General features: G+C 44.0%; 1 protein-coding gene across 1 annotated transcript in view; it reads left to right on the top strand.

The window, feature by feature from the left end:
• CTNNA1 (catenin alpha 1) overlaps positions 1–14,933 on the top strand; it is a 143,737-nt gene that overhangs the window by 103,277 nt on the left and 25,527 nt on the right. Inside the window, exons 13-16 of the mRNA XM_073573743.1 lie at positions 3,628–3,779; positions 5,638–5,748; positions 8,768–8,949; positions 13,545–13,650. Coding sequence (XP_073429844.1) covers positions 3,628–3,779; positions 5,638–5,748; positions 8,768–8,949; positions 13,545–13,650 — 551 coding nt within the window. The remainder of the gene's footprint in view (positions 1–3,627; positions 3,780–5,637; positions 5,749–8,767; positions 8,950–13,544; positions 13,651–14,933) is intronic.

Below are 14,933 nucleotides of genomic sequence, written 5' to 3'. Positions count from 1 at the left end.
ATCCCTTAAACACTTATCTCTTAAGACGGTACTGCTAGTGGCACTAACTTCAGCCGGAAGGGTCATCGACATACAGACACTTTCAATAGAACCTCCGTTCTTGTTAAACATTCCAGGATCAGTTGATATTAAAACCAGACCCCTCGTTTCTGCCAAAAGTAGCGGGGAAATTTTATAGGTCGCAAGAGATCCACCTCCCTTCATTTTACAGTAACCATTCTACTCCAGAAGAAAAATTCCATACACTAGACGTTAGAAGAGCAGTGTTACAATACATCGAGAAGTCTAACAGCTGGAGGAAGAGTAGGGCTCTGTTTATTTCTTTCCAGAGCCAAAGAAGGGATATGAAGTCACAAGGGGTACTCTGTCTCTGTGGATTAGGGACGCGATCTGTCTGGCAAACTCCGCGAGAAATAAAAATCCTCCGGAGGGTATCAGGGCACATTCCGCCAGAGCTATGGCATCCTCGTGGGCGCAGAGGGGAGACGTCGCAATCGAGTCTATATGTAAGGCCGCAACTTGGTCGACGCCTTCTACTTTTTATAACCACTATAGGCTTGACTTATCATGCTCATCTGACCTAGCCTTTGGTAGAGCGGTCCTCAGCACGGTGGTCCCTCCCAGGTGAAGGTCTCTGAAAGTCTCTCCAAGTGGGTGCTGTCGTGGCGAAGAGTAAAAAGCCGGATTACTTACCGGTAATGCTCTTTTAATGAGTCCACGACAGCACCCGTTCACTAACCCTCCCTAGAAGTTAACAATGTATATACACCTTCTTAGATGTAAAATTGATAAATTTTAAATATTGATTAATATAATGGCCTAATAATTGGCGGTCCTCCGGGTACTCTGAAATACAACTGAGGAGGAGAGGCGGACCGCCCTCTTTTATCTCTGTAGGTTTCCTGTTCCTATGGGCGGATCCCTCTCTCCAAGTGGGTGCTGTCGTGGACTCATTAAAAGAGCATTACCGGTAAGTAATCCGGCTTTTTCAACTCATTCAAGATTTTTGGTTTTTCCTTTCGGTGCAAAGATGAACAGATTTTTGGCAGTTTCAACTCTTGAACAGACCACGTAAGGTTGACCATGAGAAAAGCATGGAGATTGCAAATCAATCCCTACTACTTTCAAGGACTGTCCCTGAGCATTGCTAATGGACATTGCAAATAGCAGTTGAACTGGAAACTGGAGGCGTTTAAAATCAAAAAACAAATCAGATGGAATGAGTGGAATTCTTGGAATGAAAATGTCCTCTCCTTTGGCACATCCTGTTTCTGAGCTGTGTATCTAACCCTATCCTGTGTGATAATGTCTGCTGAGCTGTGTACCAAATCCTCTCCTGTGTGATACTGACTGCTGAGCAGTGTGTCTAACCCTATCCTGTGTGATACTGACTGCTGAGCCATGTACCTAATCCTATCGTGTGTTAGGGCCCCGTTACACATAGTGATCTCGCTAGCGAGATCGCAGCTGAGTCACAAGTTTTGTGACACAACAGCGATCTCACCAGCGAGATCGCTGTGTGTGACAGTGATCAGCGACCAGCCCCCCTGCCGGTATCGCTGATCGCTGTAGGAAACCACTGGACATTTCTTTTGTCGCTGGTCTCCAGCTTGCCAGCACGCGTCCCTTAAATACCCGATGTGTACGTTAGTTACCAGCGCGCTGATGCAGGGAGCTGGTAACTAACGTACACATCGGGTATCCAAGGGACATGCGTCCTTTAGATACCCGATGTGTACGTTAGTTACCAGCTCCCTGCATCAGCGCGCTGGTAACTAACGAACACAGCGACGCCGCACGCTCGGCGTCGCTGGTGAAGCTGTCTGTGTGTCAGCTCACCAGCGATCACATAGCGACTCACCAGCGATCCTGACACGTTGATATCGTTGTCGGGATCGCTGGTGAGTCGCTATGTGTGACTCCAGCTTTACTGACTGCAGAGCCGTGTATCTAATCCTATCCTGTGTGATACTGTCTGCTGAACCGTGTATCTATTCCTTTCCTGTGTGATACTGACTGCTGAGCTGTGTATCTAATCCTATCCTGTGTGATACTGACTGCTGAGCTGTGTATCTAATCCTATCCTGTGTGATACTAACTGCTGAGCCATGTATCTAATACTGTTCTGTGTGATACTGTGTTGAGCTGTGTATCTAATCCTCTCCTCTGTGATACTGACTGCTGAGCCGCGTATCTAATCCTATCTTGTGTGATACTGACTGCTGAGCCATGTATCTAATACTGTTCTGTGTGATACTGTGCTGAGCTGTGTATCTAATCCTCTCCTGTGTGATACTGTCTGCTGAGCCGTGTATCTATTCCTTTCCTGTGTGTTACTGACTGCTGCGCTGTGTATCTAATCCTATCATGTGTGATACTGACTGCTGAGCCATGTATCTAATACTGTTCTGTGTGATACTGTCTGCTGAGCCGTGTATTTAATACTATTCTGTGGGATACTGTGTGCTGAGCTGTGTGTCTAATCCTTTCCTGTGTGATACTGACTGCTGAGCCGTGTATCTAATCCTATCCTGTGTGATACTGACTGCTGAGCTGTGTGTCTAATCCTTTCCTGTGTGATACTGACTGCTGAGCCGTGTATCTAATCCTATCCTGTATGATGCTGTCTGCTGAGCCGTGTATCTAATCCTATCCTGTGTGATACTGGGCTCCCCCTGCAGTCTGTGTCAGAGGGTGGTTTGTGTTGGCACGGTAATAAATTGTGTTATTTCCAGCTTTGCAGAAGGAAGATAACACCATAGAAATGATAAGAATAATAGGCCAAATTGTTTGGTGAATTGGAAGGCGCGGGGTTAAAATTTCGCCTCACAACATAGCCTATGATGCTTTCGGGGTCCAGAAGTGTGAATGTGCAAAATTTTATGGCTGTAGCTGCAACGGTGCAGATTCCAGTCCCATACATACATACACACACACATTGAGCTTTATATATATATTTTACAACACACACTTTGAGGTTAGCAGTTGTGTTTAAATGTATGAATTCTGGAGATCTTTCATTTGGCTTTCCCGTCTAACAATCCAGAAGCAATACTTTCTGTGAGACACAATCCTTGGTTTCTGGGCTTTTCTTTAGTAGCAAAATTAGGACACGGTGTGAAAATGCCATTTTCTCCACTGTTGTTAAGGTGCTGTTACTGGTTTGTGCCTTGAGGAAATTGAACTTCAAGCCGAGCCTCCTTGGATTGACCCGCTCCTTCCTAGTTCTGACCTAAGTACTAATTTAGACTTCTTTCTGATGAGGGTGTGCTGTGTTTGGCGGAGTTGCACACTATGCAGTAATAATAATAATAATCTTTATTTTTATATAGCGCTAACATATTCCGCAGCGCTTTACAGTTTGCACACATTACCATCACTGTCCCCGATGGGGCTCACAATCTAAATTCCCTATCAGTATGTCTTTGGAGTGTGGGAGGAAACCGGAGTGCCCGGAGGAAACCCACGCAAACACGGGGAGAACATACAAACTCCTTGCAGGTGTTGTCCTTGGTGGGATTCGAACCCAGGACCCCAGCGCTGCAAGGCTGCAGCGCTAACCACTGAGCCACCGTGCTGCCCAGTATGGCTTTACCACATGTATTAACCAGACAATTTACTTTTCAGTCATGCCGCGATTCACAGAGCAAGTTGAAGCAGCAGTTGAAGCTCTCAGTGGAGACTCCAATCTGCCAATGGATGAAAACGAATTTATTGATGCATCTCGATTCGTGTATGATGGGATTCGTGATATCCGGAAGGCAGTGCTGATGATCAGAGTAGGTTTTACATGACTTATTCTAAAAATTACATTTGGACAAGAGACCAGCAGAAAATGTAAGATTGAAATAGCATGTGCATTGCACTATGAGATCGGACGTGGCCAGTCCTTCTCAGTATGGGAACTACTTACTGTTTAACCTGAGATAGAAGATCTACTATGAACTAGGAATATACACTCACTGGCCACTTTATTAGGTACACCTGTCCAACTGTGTGTTAAGACTTAATTTCTAATCAGCCAATCACATGGCGGCAACTCAGTGCATTTAGGCATGTAGACATGGTCAAGACAATCTCCTGCAGTTCAAACCGAGCATCAGTATGGGGAAGAAAGGTGATTTGAGTGCCTTTGAACGTGGCATGATTGTTGGTGCCAGAAGGGCTGGTCTGAGTATTTCAGAAACTGCTGATCTACTGGGATTTTCACGCACAACCATCTCTAGGGTTTACAGAGAATGGTCCGAAAAAGAAAAAAAATCCAGTGAGCGGCAGTTCTGTGGCCGGAAATGCCTTGTTGATGCCAGAGGTCAGAGGAGAATGGGCAGACTGGTTCAAGCTGATAGAAAGGCAACAGTGACTCAAATTGCCACCCGTTACAACCAAGGTAGGCAGAAGAGCATCTCTGAACGCACAGTGCGTCGAACTTTGAGGCAGATGGGCTACAGCAGCAGAAGACCACACTGGGTACCACTCCTCTCAGCTAAGAACAGGAAACTGAGGCTACAATTTGCACAAGCTCATCGAAATTGGACAGTAGAAGATTGGAAAAACGTTGCCTGGTCTGATGAGTCTCGATTTCTGCTGCGACATTCGGATGGTAGGGTCAGAATTTGGCGTAAACAACATGAAAGCATGGATCCATCCTGCCTTGTATCAACGGTTCAGGCTGGTGGTGGTGGTGTCATGGTGTGGGGAATTTTTTCTTGGCACTCTTTGGGCCCCTTGGTACCAATTGAGCATCGTTGCAACGCCACAGCCTACCTGAGTATTGTTGCTGACCATGTCCATCCCTTTATGACCACAATGTACCCAACATCTGATGGCTACTTTCAGCAGGATAATGCGCCATGTCATAAAGCTCGAATCATCTCAGATTGGTTTCTTGAACATGACAATGAGTTCACTGTACTCAAATGGCCTCCTCAGTCACCAGATCTCAATCCAATAGAGCATCTTTGGGATGTGGTGGAACGGGAGATTCGCATCAGGGATGTGCAGCCGACAAATCTGCGCCAACTGTGTGATGCCATCATGTCAATATGGTCCAAAATCTCTGAGGAATGCTTCCAGCACCTTGTTGAATCTCTGCCACGAAGAATTGAGGCAGTTCTGAAGGCAAAAGGGGGTCCAACCCGTTACTAGCATGGTGTACCTAATAAAGTGGCCAGTGAGTGTATATATGTAGTGCCGGGAGCATGGTGCTGGAATATTTTGTAGAAAAATATCCGGAATTGAGAGTCCTCTCTGAATATTTTTGTATCTACTGGCTAACACGGTACAAAGACATACATCTTTCCTGTATCGGAATATTTACACTTCACAGCCATGCTTTCCTCATTCTTGATACGTGACCGTGCCTCTAGGATCTGCCAGTGAGCCTTTCACGAGAAATAAGGCACTAGGCACACAGAAATATGGAGGCCGTGTTTCACAGCAGAACAGCCTAATGGCCTAACATTAACATCTCCTACTCTTGGAATCATCTACTGGTTGCTGTTTGGCTACCACTCATAGTCTGTGAAGCAAACAAAAAATACTTGTAAATGGCCATTACTTCTTACATGTAAAGTTTACTTTCTACACAAGTAAGTAAATGATTGTAGATTTGTTTTTCACTTTACATCAATATTTCAGACTCCGGAAGAGCTGGATGATTCAGATTTTGAGACTGAAGACTTTGATGTAAGAAGCCGAACCAGCGTCCAGACCGATGATGATCAACTATTTGCTGGACAAAGTGCAAGAGTGAGTTGTATTAGTGTTGTCAAAATGAGCTTTAATCGCTTTCATAGGCTTCTCTTATGTATCTATAGTTCACTCCCCTTGATCTGGTACTTCTATAAAGTGATAGACTTTAGATGGTTAATTGTTAAAGGCATCCTGCAGCTTCTGCCTTTTCTCCTCTTTGTCTACAACTGATCTTTGGTACAAAGGATTTGTATCATATTTTTTAAAACCATTTAAGGGATTGCTTACCTTCTGGGGAACTTATTTTAAACTTAGATTCATGTATTTGAGACTAGAAATCTTTTAATAATTGTGCACGTTCACCCGCTACAGCAGTGGTCCATAACCTTTTTTGCACCAGGGACCGGTTTCAAGCAAGACCATTCTTCCATGGCCCGGCAGGGCGGGGATGGAGGTGTGGCAGGGGTGGGGCTTTGGTCATAAGGGGGCGGGGCTATGGACACGGTTGTAGTGTAGCAGTGCATACTTATAATTAAATAACATTTATAATGTGACTCAACTCACCATAGGTTTTGAATAAGTGCTCCATCACCCCCTTCACCCCATCATTGCCTTCACCCCATCACTCCCTTCTCCCCATCATTGCCTTCACCCCATCACTTTCTTCTCCCCATCATTGCCTTCACCCCATCACTCCCTTCTCCCCATCATTGCCTTCACCCCATCACTCCCTTCTCCCCATCATTGCCTTCACCCCATCACTCCCTTCTCCCCATCATTGCCTTCACCCCATCACTGCTGTCTCCCCATCATTGCCTTCACCCCATCACTCCCTTCTCCCCATCACTCCCTTCTCTCCATCATTGCCTTCACCCCATCACTCCCTTCTCCCCATCGTTGCCTTCACCCCATCACTGCTGTCTCCCCATCATTGCCTTCACCCCATCACTCCCTTCTCCCCATCGTTGCCTTCACCCCATCAATGCATCATTGCCTTCACCCCATCACTCCCCTCTCCCCATCATTGCCTGCACCCCATCACTGCCATCTCTCCATCACTCCCCTCATGGTCTTCTCCTCATGTCCCCATCTCCTCCAGGGCCAGGCTACACAAACACAGACCAACACACACACAGACACACACACATTATACATACACAGACACACACACACACACAGACAGACACACAGACACCACCTCTCACCTGCCCGCCGCCCGCGCTTCCTCGCTCTGACACAGCAGCGGCCGCGCTCCTCTCTGTGTCAGTCAGAGACAGGAAGCGCGGACGGCGGGCAGGAAGCTGGACGGGTCCTTGCAGCTCCGCTCCTGCTATTCCCTCTTGCAGGCAGCGGAGCTGCTTGGATCGCTCCCTGGCCGCCGCTAAGAACTGCTGCGCGCCGCCCCAGCCCCCGCTACGCCACTGACCGCCCCTGGCTCCCCTTGTGTCCGCGGACCGGCAAGGGCACTGCAGCGGCCCGGTGCTGGGCCGCGGACCGGCGGTTGGGGACCCCTGCGCTACAGCATCCATGTTGCACTGTGCATTGCTGGCTGCAGAATGAATTAACGGAGACTCCCATCACTCAGCCTGCCATAATGGCCTGACAGCTGTCTTTTTCTGTGCTCCTCTCAGCTGGTTTATGACCATATCAAAGTTTAATGTGCAGGGAAACCAATCCTGCAAAACCCAAACAGTGCAAAATTTTTAATAAAATCCAATTGCAAAAATTATTTTTATCCTTAAATGCATGTAAGAAAAAAAGCAAAAAACGGCGAACAACTTTTTGTAATGTGTATGTATACACAGTGGCGTAACTTGAGTCCAATTTAGTCAGATGAATAGGCCCTTTAGTGTTCCAGATCCTGTTGAGACATACGTGTTTACCGCATCCTGTGTGTGCCCTTTTTTGTAATAATGTTCCCTGTCCTGGCTCCTTCCTGTAATAATGTTCCCAATACTGGCCCCTTCCTGTAATAATGTTCCCTGTCCTGGCTCCTTCCTGTGATAATGTTCCCTGTACTGGCTCCTTCCTGTAATAATGTTCCCTGTCCTGGCTCCTTCCTGTAATAATGTTCCCTGTCCTGGCTCCTTCCTGTAATAATGTTCCCTATACTGGCCCCTTCCTGTAATAATGTTCCCTATCCTGGCCCCTTCCTGTAATAATATCCTCCATCCTTGTATAATTTCTTCCATCCTGGGCCCCTTTCCTGGTATAATGTCTTCATTTCCTGGTATAATGCCGTTAGCCTGGGCTTCTTCCAGTAATATATATCCCCAGTCCTGGTATGATTTCCTCCATTCTTGGCTGCTTCTAGTAATAATGACCCTGTTCTGTGGCTCTTCTCCAACAAATAGTAAAAAGATAAGCAATTCTTCTAGTCTCCCCCCTCTCCCACGACGTGCACCATCCTCCTCCACAGAAGCTGGCAGCTAAGTTCCGTGTTCAAGCGATGGGCAGCGCATGACATCACTGTCTTGAGCAGTCGGGGACTTGCAGGCTGATGTAATCTGCTGGCCTCCTAACAGCGTGTATTGCAGCGCAGCTGAATAATAATAATAATCATCTTTATTTTCATATAGCGCTAACATATTCCGCAGCGCTTTACAGTTTGCACACATCATCATCAATGAATGTGTATGATTACCTAAACCTTCAGTCTTCTGTTATTTTTCTGGGATTGCAGGTTTTGGGTGAAGTAGTGGAGTTTGTATTTTGAGGTCTAAGGTTCTCTGTTAGGGCAGGTGTAGATGCCCGTTTTTTTCAAATCCGAGAAAAATCTGTCTGATTATGCTAATCACACCCTGATCACACACTCCGAGATGGTTTAGTGAATCCTGCATTGGGGGGTGGGGGGGGGTGGACACTATGACCCTGGAGGTCCCTTCCATCTCTAACATTCTGTGATCTGATCATTTTCACAGGTGGGTGGAAAAAGAAAGTGTCTCCGCCTTCTCTGTAATGTAAATCCATGAAAATTGGACTGCGCTTGGATGTCACCCGAGTGTAGTGTGATTTTAGCCTTTATTCATGATTGCAGAGTTAAGTTGTGTTAAAGAGCGGTTTTTATATATTGTAGGCACTTATGGCTCAACTGCCACAAGAACAAAAAGCTAAAATTGCTGAACAGGTCGCAAGCTTCCAAGAAGAGAAAAGTAAACTTGATGCTGAAGTTTCAAAATGGGATGACAGTGGAAATGACATTATTGTTCTGGCCAAGCAGATGTGTATGATAATGATGGAGATGACGGATTTTACCAGGTAAGTCATGTTAAACCGGAAAACATTCCCTTGTTCACTTGTATAAGTTTATTAATAAAGAATAGTAATAAACCGGAGTGAATGAACACATCACAGACTGGAGTATCTATGAACCCCCTCCAGACTTGGCTTGTTTTTGGTTTTTCTATGCGTCTTCAAAGAGCCATAAGTGTTTTACTTTTCCAATCACTTAGATGTATGGGGGCTATTTTATGCACGACAAATTGTACTTTCAAATATCAGTATTCATTTTACCATTCAATGTACAAAATGGGGAAAAACATCCAAATCCAGTGAAGTTTCTGGAAAATGAAATGAAAAATTTTTTTTTTTTCTTTTTTTTGGGAGGTGGGTTTGTTAATATGACGTTCATTGTGTGGTCAAAATTACTTTGCAATAGGATTCATTATATCAGTATGGTTATGGTGATACCAAACTTGTCCCAGTTTTTTTTTAATTTACAGTAGCTGGACCCCTGTAGTCTTCATTCCCCCCCCCCCAAAAAAAAAAAAAAAAAAAGAAAAAATTGCATAGGCTCCCTCATAATTTTCATAACCAGCAGAGGGAAAGCCGAGGGCCGATGCTAATATTCTGGGAAAGAGCCAATAGCCATAACTGTTCCCAGACCATTAATAACAGCTCACAATTGTTTGCTTAGATTTTGCTGGCTAGTTTACAGGAGGACTCCAGAAAAAAATTGATGTAGGGTCCCCTTCTCAAATCTAACCAGCAAAGGCTAGGCAGACAGCTGCATTCTGATATTAGCAGCCAAGGAAGGGGCAATAGAAATTGGCCCCTCCCAGAGTAAAACCATCAACTCTCAGCCGCCCTAGAAAAAGATACTCCAAATCTGGCCCTTAGCCTCGCTCTTCCCACTTGCCTTGTGGCGGTGGCAAGTGGGGTTATAGTTTTGGGGTTCATGTCACCTTTGTATTGTCAGGAGACGTTAAAGTCAAAGGTTAGTAATGGAGAGGTGTCTATAAGATGCCCACATTACTAGCCTCATATTGATATTATAAAAAAAATAACCCAGAATAAAGTTCTTTATTTGAAATCATGACATAGACTTCTTTATTGAATCTAAATTAAACCATACTCGCTGAACGCCTAATCCACTGAGGCCAATGTCTCCTGTAATTGAGTTAAAATAATAAATACCAGTATTCCTCACCTGTCCACATAGAAGATAATCCATGATGTCTCATGACAATCCTGATGACTTTGAGAGCAGTCACATCAGTGACTACTCTCAAGGATAGCCAGCTACACTCTGACACAAGAGGTAATTGCCCCCACAGTGTATAGCGCCAAGCTGTAGTGAGAGTTCACTGGAGTTCATCAGCTGATGACCCTCTGTGGTCTCACTTACGGCACCACTGTCATAAGAAAGATCTCACGCAACGGTGATAAGTGAGCTAACTGGAGCTCATCAGCTGATGAACTCCCGTGACCTCTCTCACGGCAGTTCAGTGCTGTGCACTGCGGGAGCGATGACTATTTCTCCCATCAGCGGCTCCTGCTATCATTGTTATCAGTGACAGCAGACAAGCCTGATGGGAGTAGTTGTCTCTCATCAGCCGACACCTGTGATAAGCTTTTTACCTCTGTTCACAGCTGCCGCATCACAGTATCTCTGCAGGGTCATGCTGACAGCGTGAATCCCCAGCGCTCAGACCAGCAGTAGCATTACCGCCAATCATAACCAGCGCCAGTGTTTCTCACGCAGTCACACAGATTACAGCATGGGAAACACCATAGAAAGCTCAAAAACGCAAGCAAAATCTCAGCAAATCCGCAAAAATTTTTATACTTTCGTTTTTGCTGCGGGTTTGACTTAATTGATGTCAATGGGTGAAAAACGCAAAAAATCCGCACATAGAATTGACATGCTGCAGAAAAAACCTCACACTGCAAATATTCAAAAGAAAATTACTGATCATGTGCACAATACTTCAGGATCCTAATTGAATTAACTGGCATAAGGATTCCTTAGCATTTTTGGCCTATTTCTGTGTGGAAAAAATGCAGTGAAAATGCACCACAAACGAACTGTGCACACAGCATAACTGTTTGACATTACATTGATTTGGTCATGGAACCAGTGGTGTGGTCATTTCTCCAAAGTGTCCATGAGCCTTTTTTCAACATGACAACCCTGGCCCCATGTTGCTTGTGCTACTGTGAGCAGCCTGTGTGGCCTAATTGTAATAGTATAGCCTTTTGGCAATTTCAAAGGGAGCTGCCAGCAAGCGGATCCTTATGATTTTCGTGCCCAAGTTCATTTAGTGTGGTAGAACATTCCTCAAACACCTATTATATCTCTTAGACAACGTCCAAGCTCTGTAAGTACATGTATATGTATTTCTGCCTGTGATACTCATACTTGATATTGAATAAATTGTGATGTTTTCAATATTTTATTCATTTGTATATCATAAACATGTTTATTAATCCTGTGATTTCCATAATTCCATGACTTTTCCCTTTTGATGCTACAATTTAAATATTGAGTATAAATGCAGCACTGGATTTATTAAGCAGGGGTTGTCCAGTAGTGGACCTCCCCTTTTGGCTCCTGTGTTCTTTGCATGATTTCGATAAACATTACACATATATTTTTCATGTGGACTTTCAAGCAGATATGATACAAAATCCACTTTGAGTCATATTCAGTATTTTTGAAAGTGGTATTTATGGTATGGGCAGACAACCGACTTTTAAACTCAGATGAACCTACTGAGTTTTTCAAGCAGAAGACACTTCAGGAAATGTTTTTATTTTTTTTATTTTTCTTGTCGTTTTACATTTGCTTTTTTTCACGCTAGCATTTTTTAAGCAAAAATGATGACAAAATGCTCCAAATGACATTCTCACATCTTCTGCGTGTGATTTGAGCTTTCCTGTTAACTTGTTTTATACGAACACAGAAGCTTCTGAGTTTAAAACTCCAGAAAATGGACCAGTCCCTTTTTTCTAGCAGCTTGAAATTTTTAGTAATCTGAAGAGGTTTAAAGTGGCTCAAAAATCTGAATATTTGCACAGCAAGTTGACTTTTACGTATAAATGCATATTTTTGTTGTTTTGAGCATAGTTTTTGGGGTTTCCATAGCTGACTCTGTATGAAAAGTCGTGTGCACGTAACCTTTACGTAGAGGATCCACATCCAAAAACTGCGCAAACATAACCTAGAGCTGCGATCACGCAATGTGGCCATACTACATGATGGGCCATTTATATGGATACACCTAAATAAAATAGGAATGGTTGGTGATATCAACTTCCTGTTTGTGGCACATTAGCATATGGAAGGGGGAAACTTTTCAAGATGGGTGGGTGACCATGGCGGCCGTTTTGAAGTCGGCCATTTTGGATCCAACTTTATTTTTTTCAATGGGAAGAGTGTTATGTGACACAAACTTATTGCGCATTTCACAAGAAAATCAATGGTGTGCTTGGTTTTAACATAACTTTATTCTTTCATGAGTTATTTACAAGTTTATGACCACTTATAAAATGTGTTCAAAGTGCTGCCCCTTGTGTTGGATTGTCAATACAACCCTCTTCTCCCACTCTTGACACACTGATAGCAACACCGCTGAAGAAATGCTAGCACAGGCTTCCAGCTTCCAGGATCTGTTGTTTCAGATGCTGCACATCTCGTATCTTCACAGTATAAACAATTGCCTTCAGATGACCCCAAAGATAAAAGTCTAAGGGGGTCAGATTGGGAGACCTTGGTGGCCATTCAGCTGGCCCACAACGACCAATCCACTTTCCAGGAAAATGTTCATGTAGGAATGCTCAGACCTGACGCCCATAATTAATGATATGGTGTGGTATATGGGGTAAAAAGAGAGTGGGGCCATTCTTCATCAATGGAAACCTCAATGCCACTGGATGTCTGAAATTGCTACATGATGATGGCACGTTCCCTGAGTTTTTCCAGCAAGATGGTGCACCACCACTTTATGGGCGTCAGGTCCGAGCATTCCAACAAGGAATCTGACCCCCTTAGAACAGCATTTCTTCTGCGGTGTTGCTATCAGTGTGTCAAGAGTGGGAGAATAGGGTTGTATTGACAATCCAACACAATTGACAGCACTTTGAACACATTTTATAAGTGGTCATAAACTTGTAAATAACTCATGAAAGAATAAAGTTATGTTAAAATCAAGCACACCATTGTTTTTCTTGTGACATTCGCAATAGGTTTGATGTGTCACATGACCATCTTCCAATTGGAAAAAATAAAGTTGGATCCAAAATGGCCAACTTCAAAATGGCCGCCTTGGTCACCACCCATCTTGAAAGGTTTTCCCCCCCTCATATACTAATGTGCCACAAACTGCAAGTTGATATCACCAACCATTCCCATTTTAATTTGGTGTATCCATATACATGGCCCACCCTGTACATTAGAATCCTAACATTTTTGCTGTGATTTTGATAAATTATTGCAGAACAATATATTTTTGCTGCAAGTGTGGCACAAAACGGCATGGCCACAGAACAAGCTCATTAAAGTGTTCACTGTTTGATCCTGGCATAGATGTTTTCATCTTGTGTTCTGTTCCATTTTTTCTTTCATTTTACAGAGGAAAGGGACCACTTAAAAATACTTCAGATGTAATTAGTGCCGCAAAGAAGATTGCTGAAGCCGGGTCACGTATGGACAAACTGGGACGTACTATAGGTGACCATGTAAGTATTTGTAGTTCATTTTTAAAACAATGTTTTCAAGGCAGCTTCCACATTACCATTATACGTCCACATTTGTTTATCATATGTACACATGTACAGAGATTCACTAAGTGTAGTTTAGTGTCTTCTGTTAGTTTATTGCGTTGCTTTAGGATCACAGAAATGGATATTGCCTTTTCAGCAGACTGGAAACGGACCTTACAAAGGAAAAAAAATATAGGGCTTAAGCTCTTCGTCACCGCCCACAGTAGATATACGTCGGCGCTTGTTGGGCTCTGTGCAGCGCCGAAGTTTATGAACGTTGGGCGGTCTCGCAGCACCCAGGACCCCCCCAGGGTTCTGCAAGCGCTGCGATTTCTGTGCAGAGCAGTTTCTCTGACAAGTAACATCATCGGGACCTGATTAGATCAGGTCCCAATGATGTTAACCCTTTGCTATCTTCTAGATGCCGCTATTGCTGCATTTAGAAGATAGCTGGAGCAGACCACTGCTATACTCAACCTCTCCCGACGCTCCCCGTGATGAGATCTGATCACATCATGTGGGATCCCACGTTGTCACGGCAGCCGAAGGTCACTTCCGGGTCTGCTGGCTATGGTGCCTTGTTAGACTCAGCCTGCAGCTGATTCTAACAAGCGATCTGCCTGTGTAACACTGACAGGTCTCATACAATGCAATCATGTGTATTGCACTGTATGAGACCAGTGATCAGACAAAAATTGAAGTCCAATACAGGGACTAAGTAAAAAAAAAAAAAAAGTAAAAAAATGTCTTAACCCCTTTACCCCCAAGGTTGGTTTGCATGTTAATGACCAGGCCAATTTTTACAATTCTGACCACTGTCCCTTTATGAGGTAATAACTCTGGAATGCTTCCATGGTTCACGGTGATTCTGACATTGTTTTCTTGTGACATATTGTACTTCGTGATAGTGGTAAAATATCTTTGTTATGACTTGCGTTTATTTGAGAAATAAATGGAAATTTGGCGAAAATTTAGTAATTTTCCAACTTTGAATTTTCATGCCCTTAAATCAGAGATATGTCACACAGAATACTTAATAAGTAACATTTCTCTATCGCTTCATTGGGGGAAATCGGAGCCATGGGTGTATGCTGCTGCTGTCACTATCCACATAAAAAAAGTTAGCTCCTCCTCTGCAGTATACACCCCACCGACTGGCACGAAGTTAATCGGTTTTAGTGTCAGTAGAAGGTGGACACGGGGCTTGTATTAGACCCATTTCTACCTCAATGTGCATCGTTCCTTTTCAGGTACTCCGA

Source organism: Dendrobates tinctorius, unplaced genomic scaffold (assembly GCF_039654945.1).
Source record: "Dendrobates tinctorius isolate UK_male_01 unplaced genomic scaffold, ASM3965494v1 ptg000036l, whole genome shotgun sequence".
Lineage (NCBI taxonomy): Eukaryota > Metazoa > Chordata > Amphibia > Anura > Dendrobatidae > Dendrobates > Dendrobates tinctorius.
This window is presented reverse-complemented; position numbering and strand designations above follow the sequence as displayed.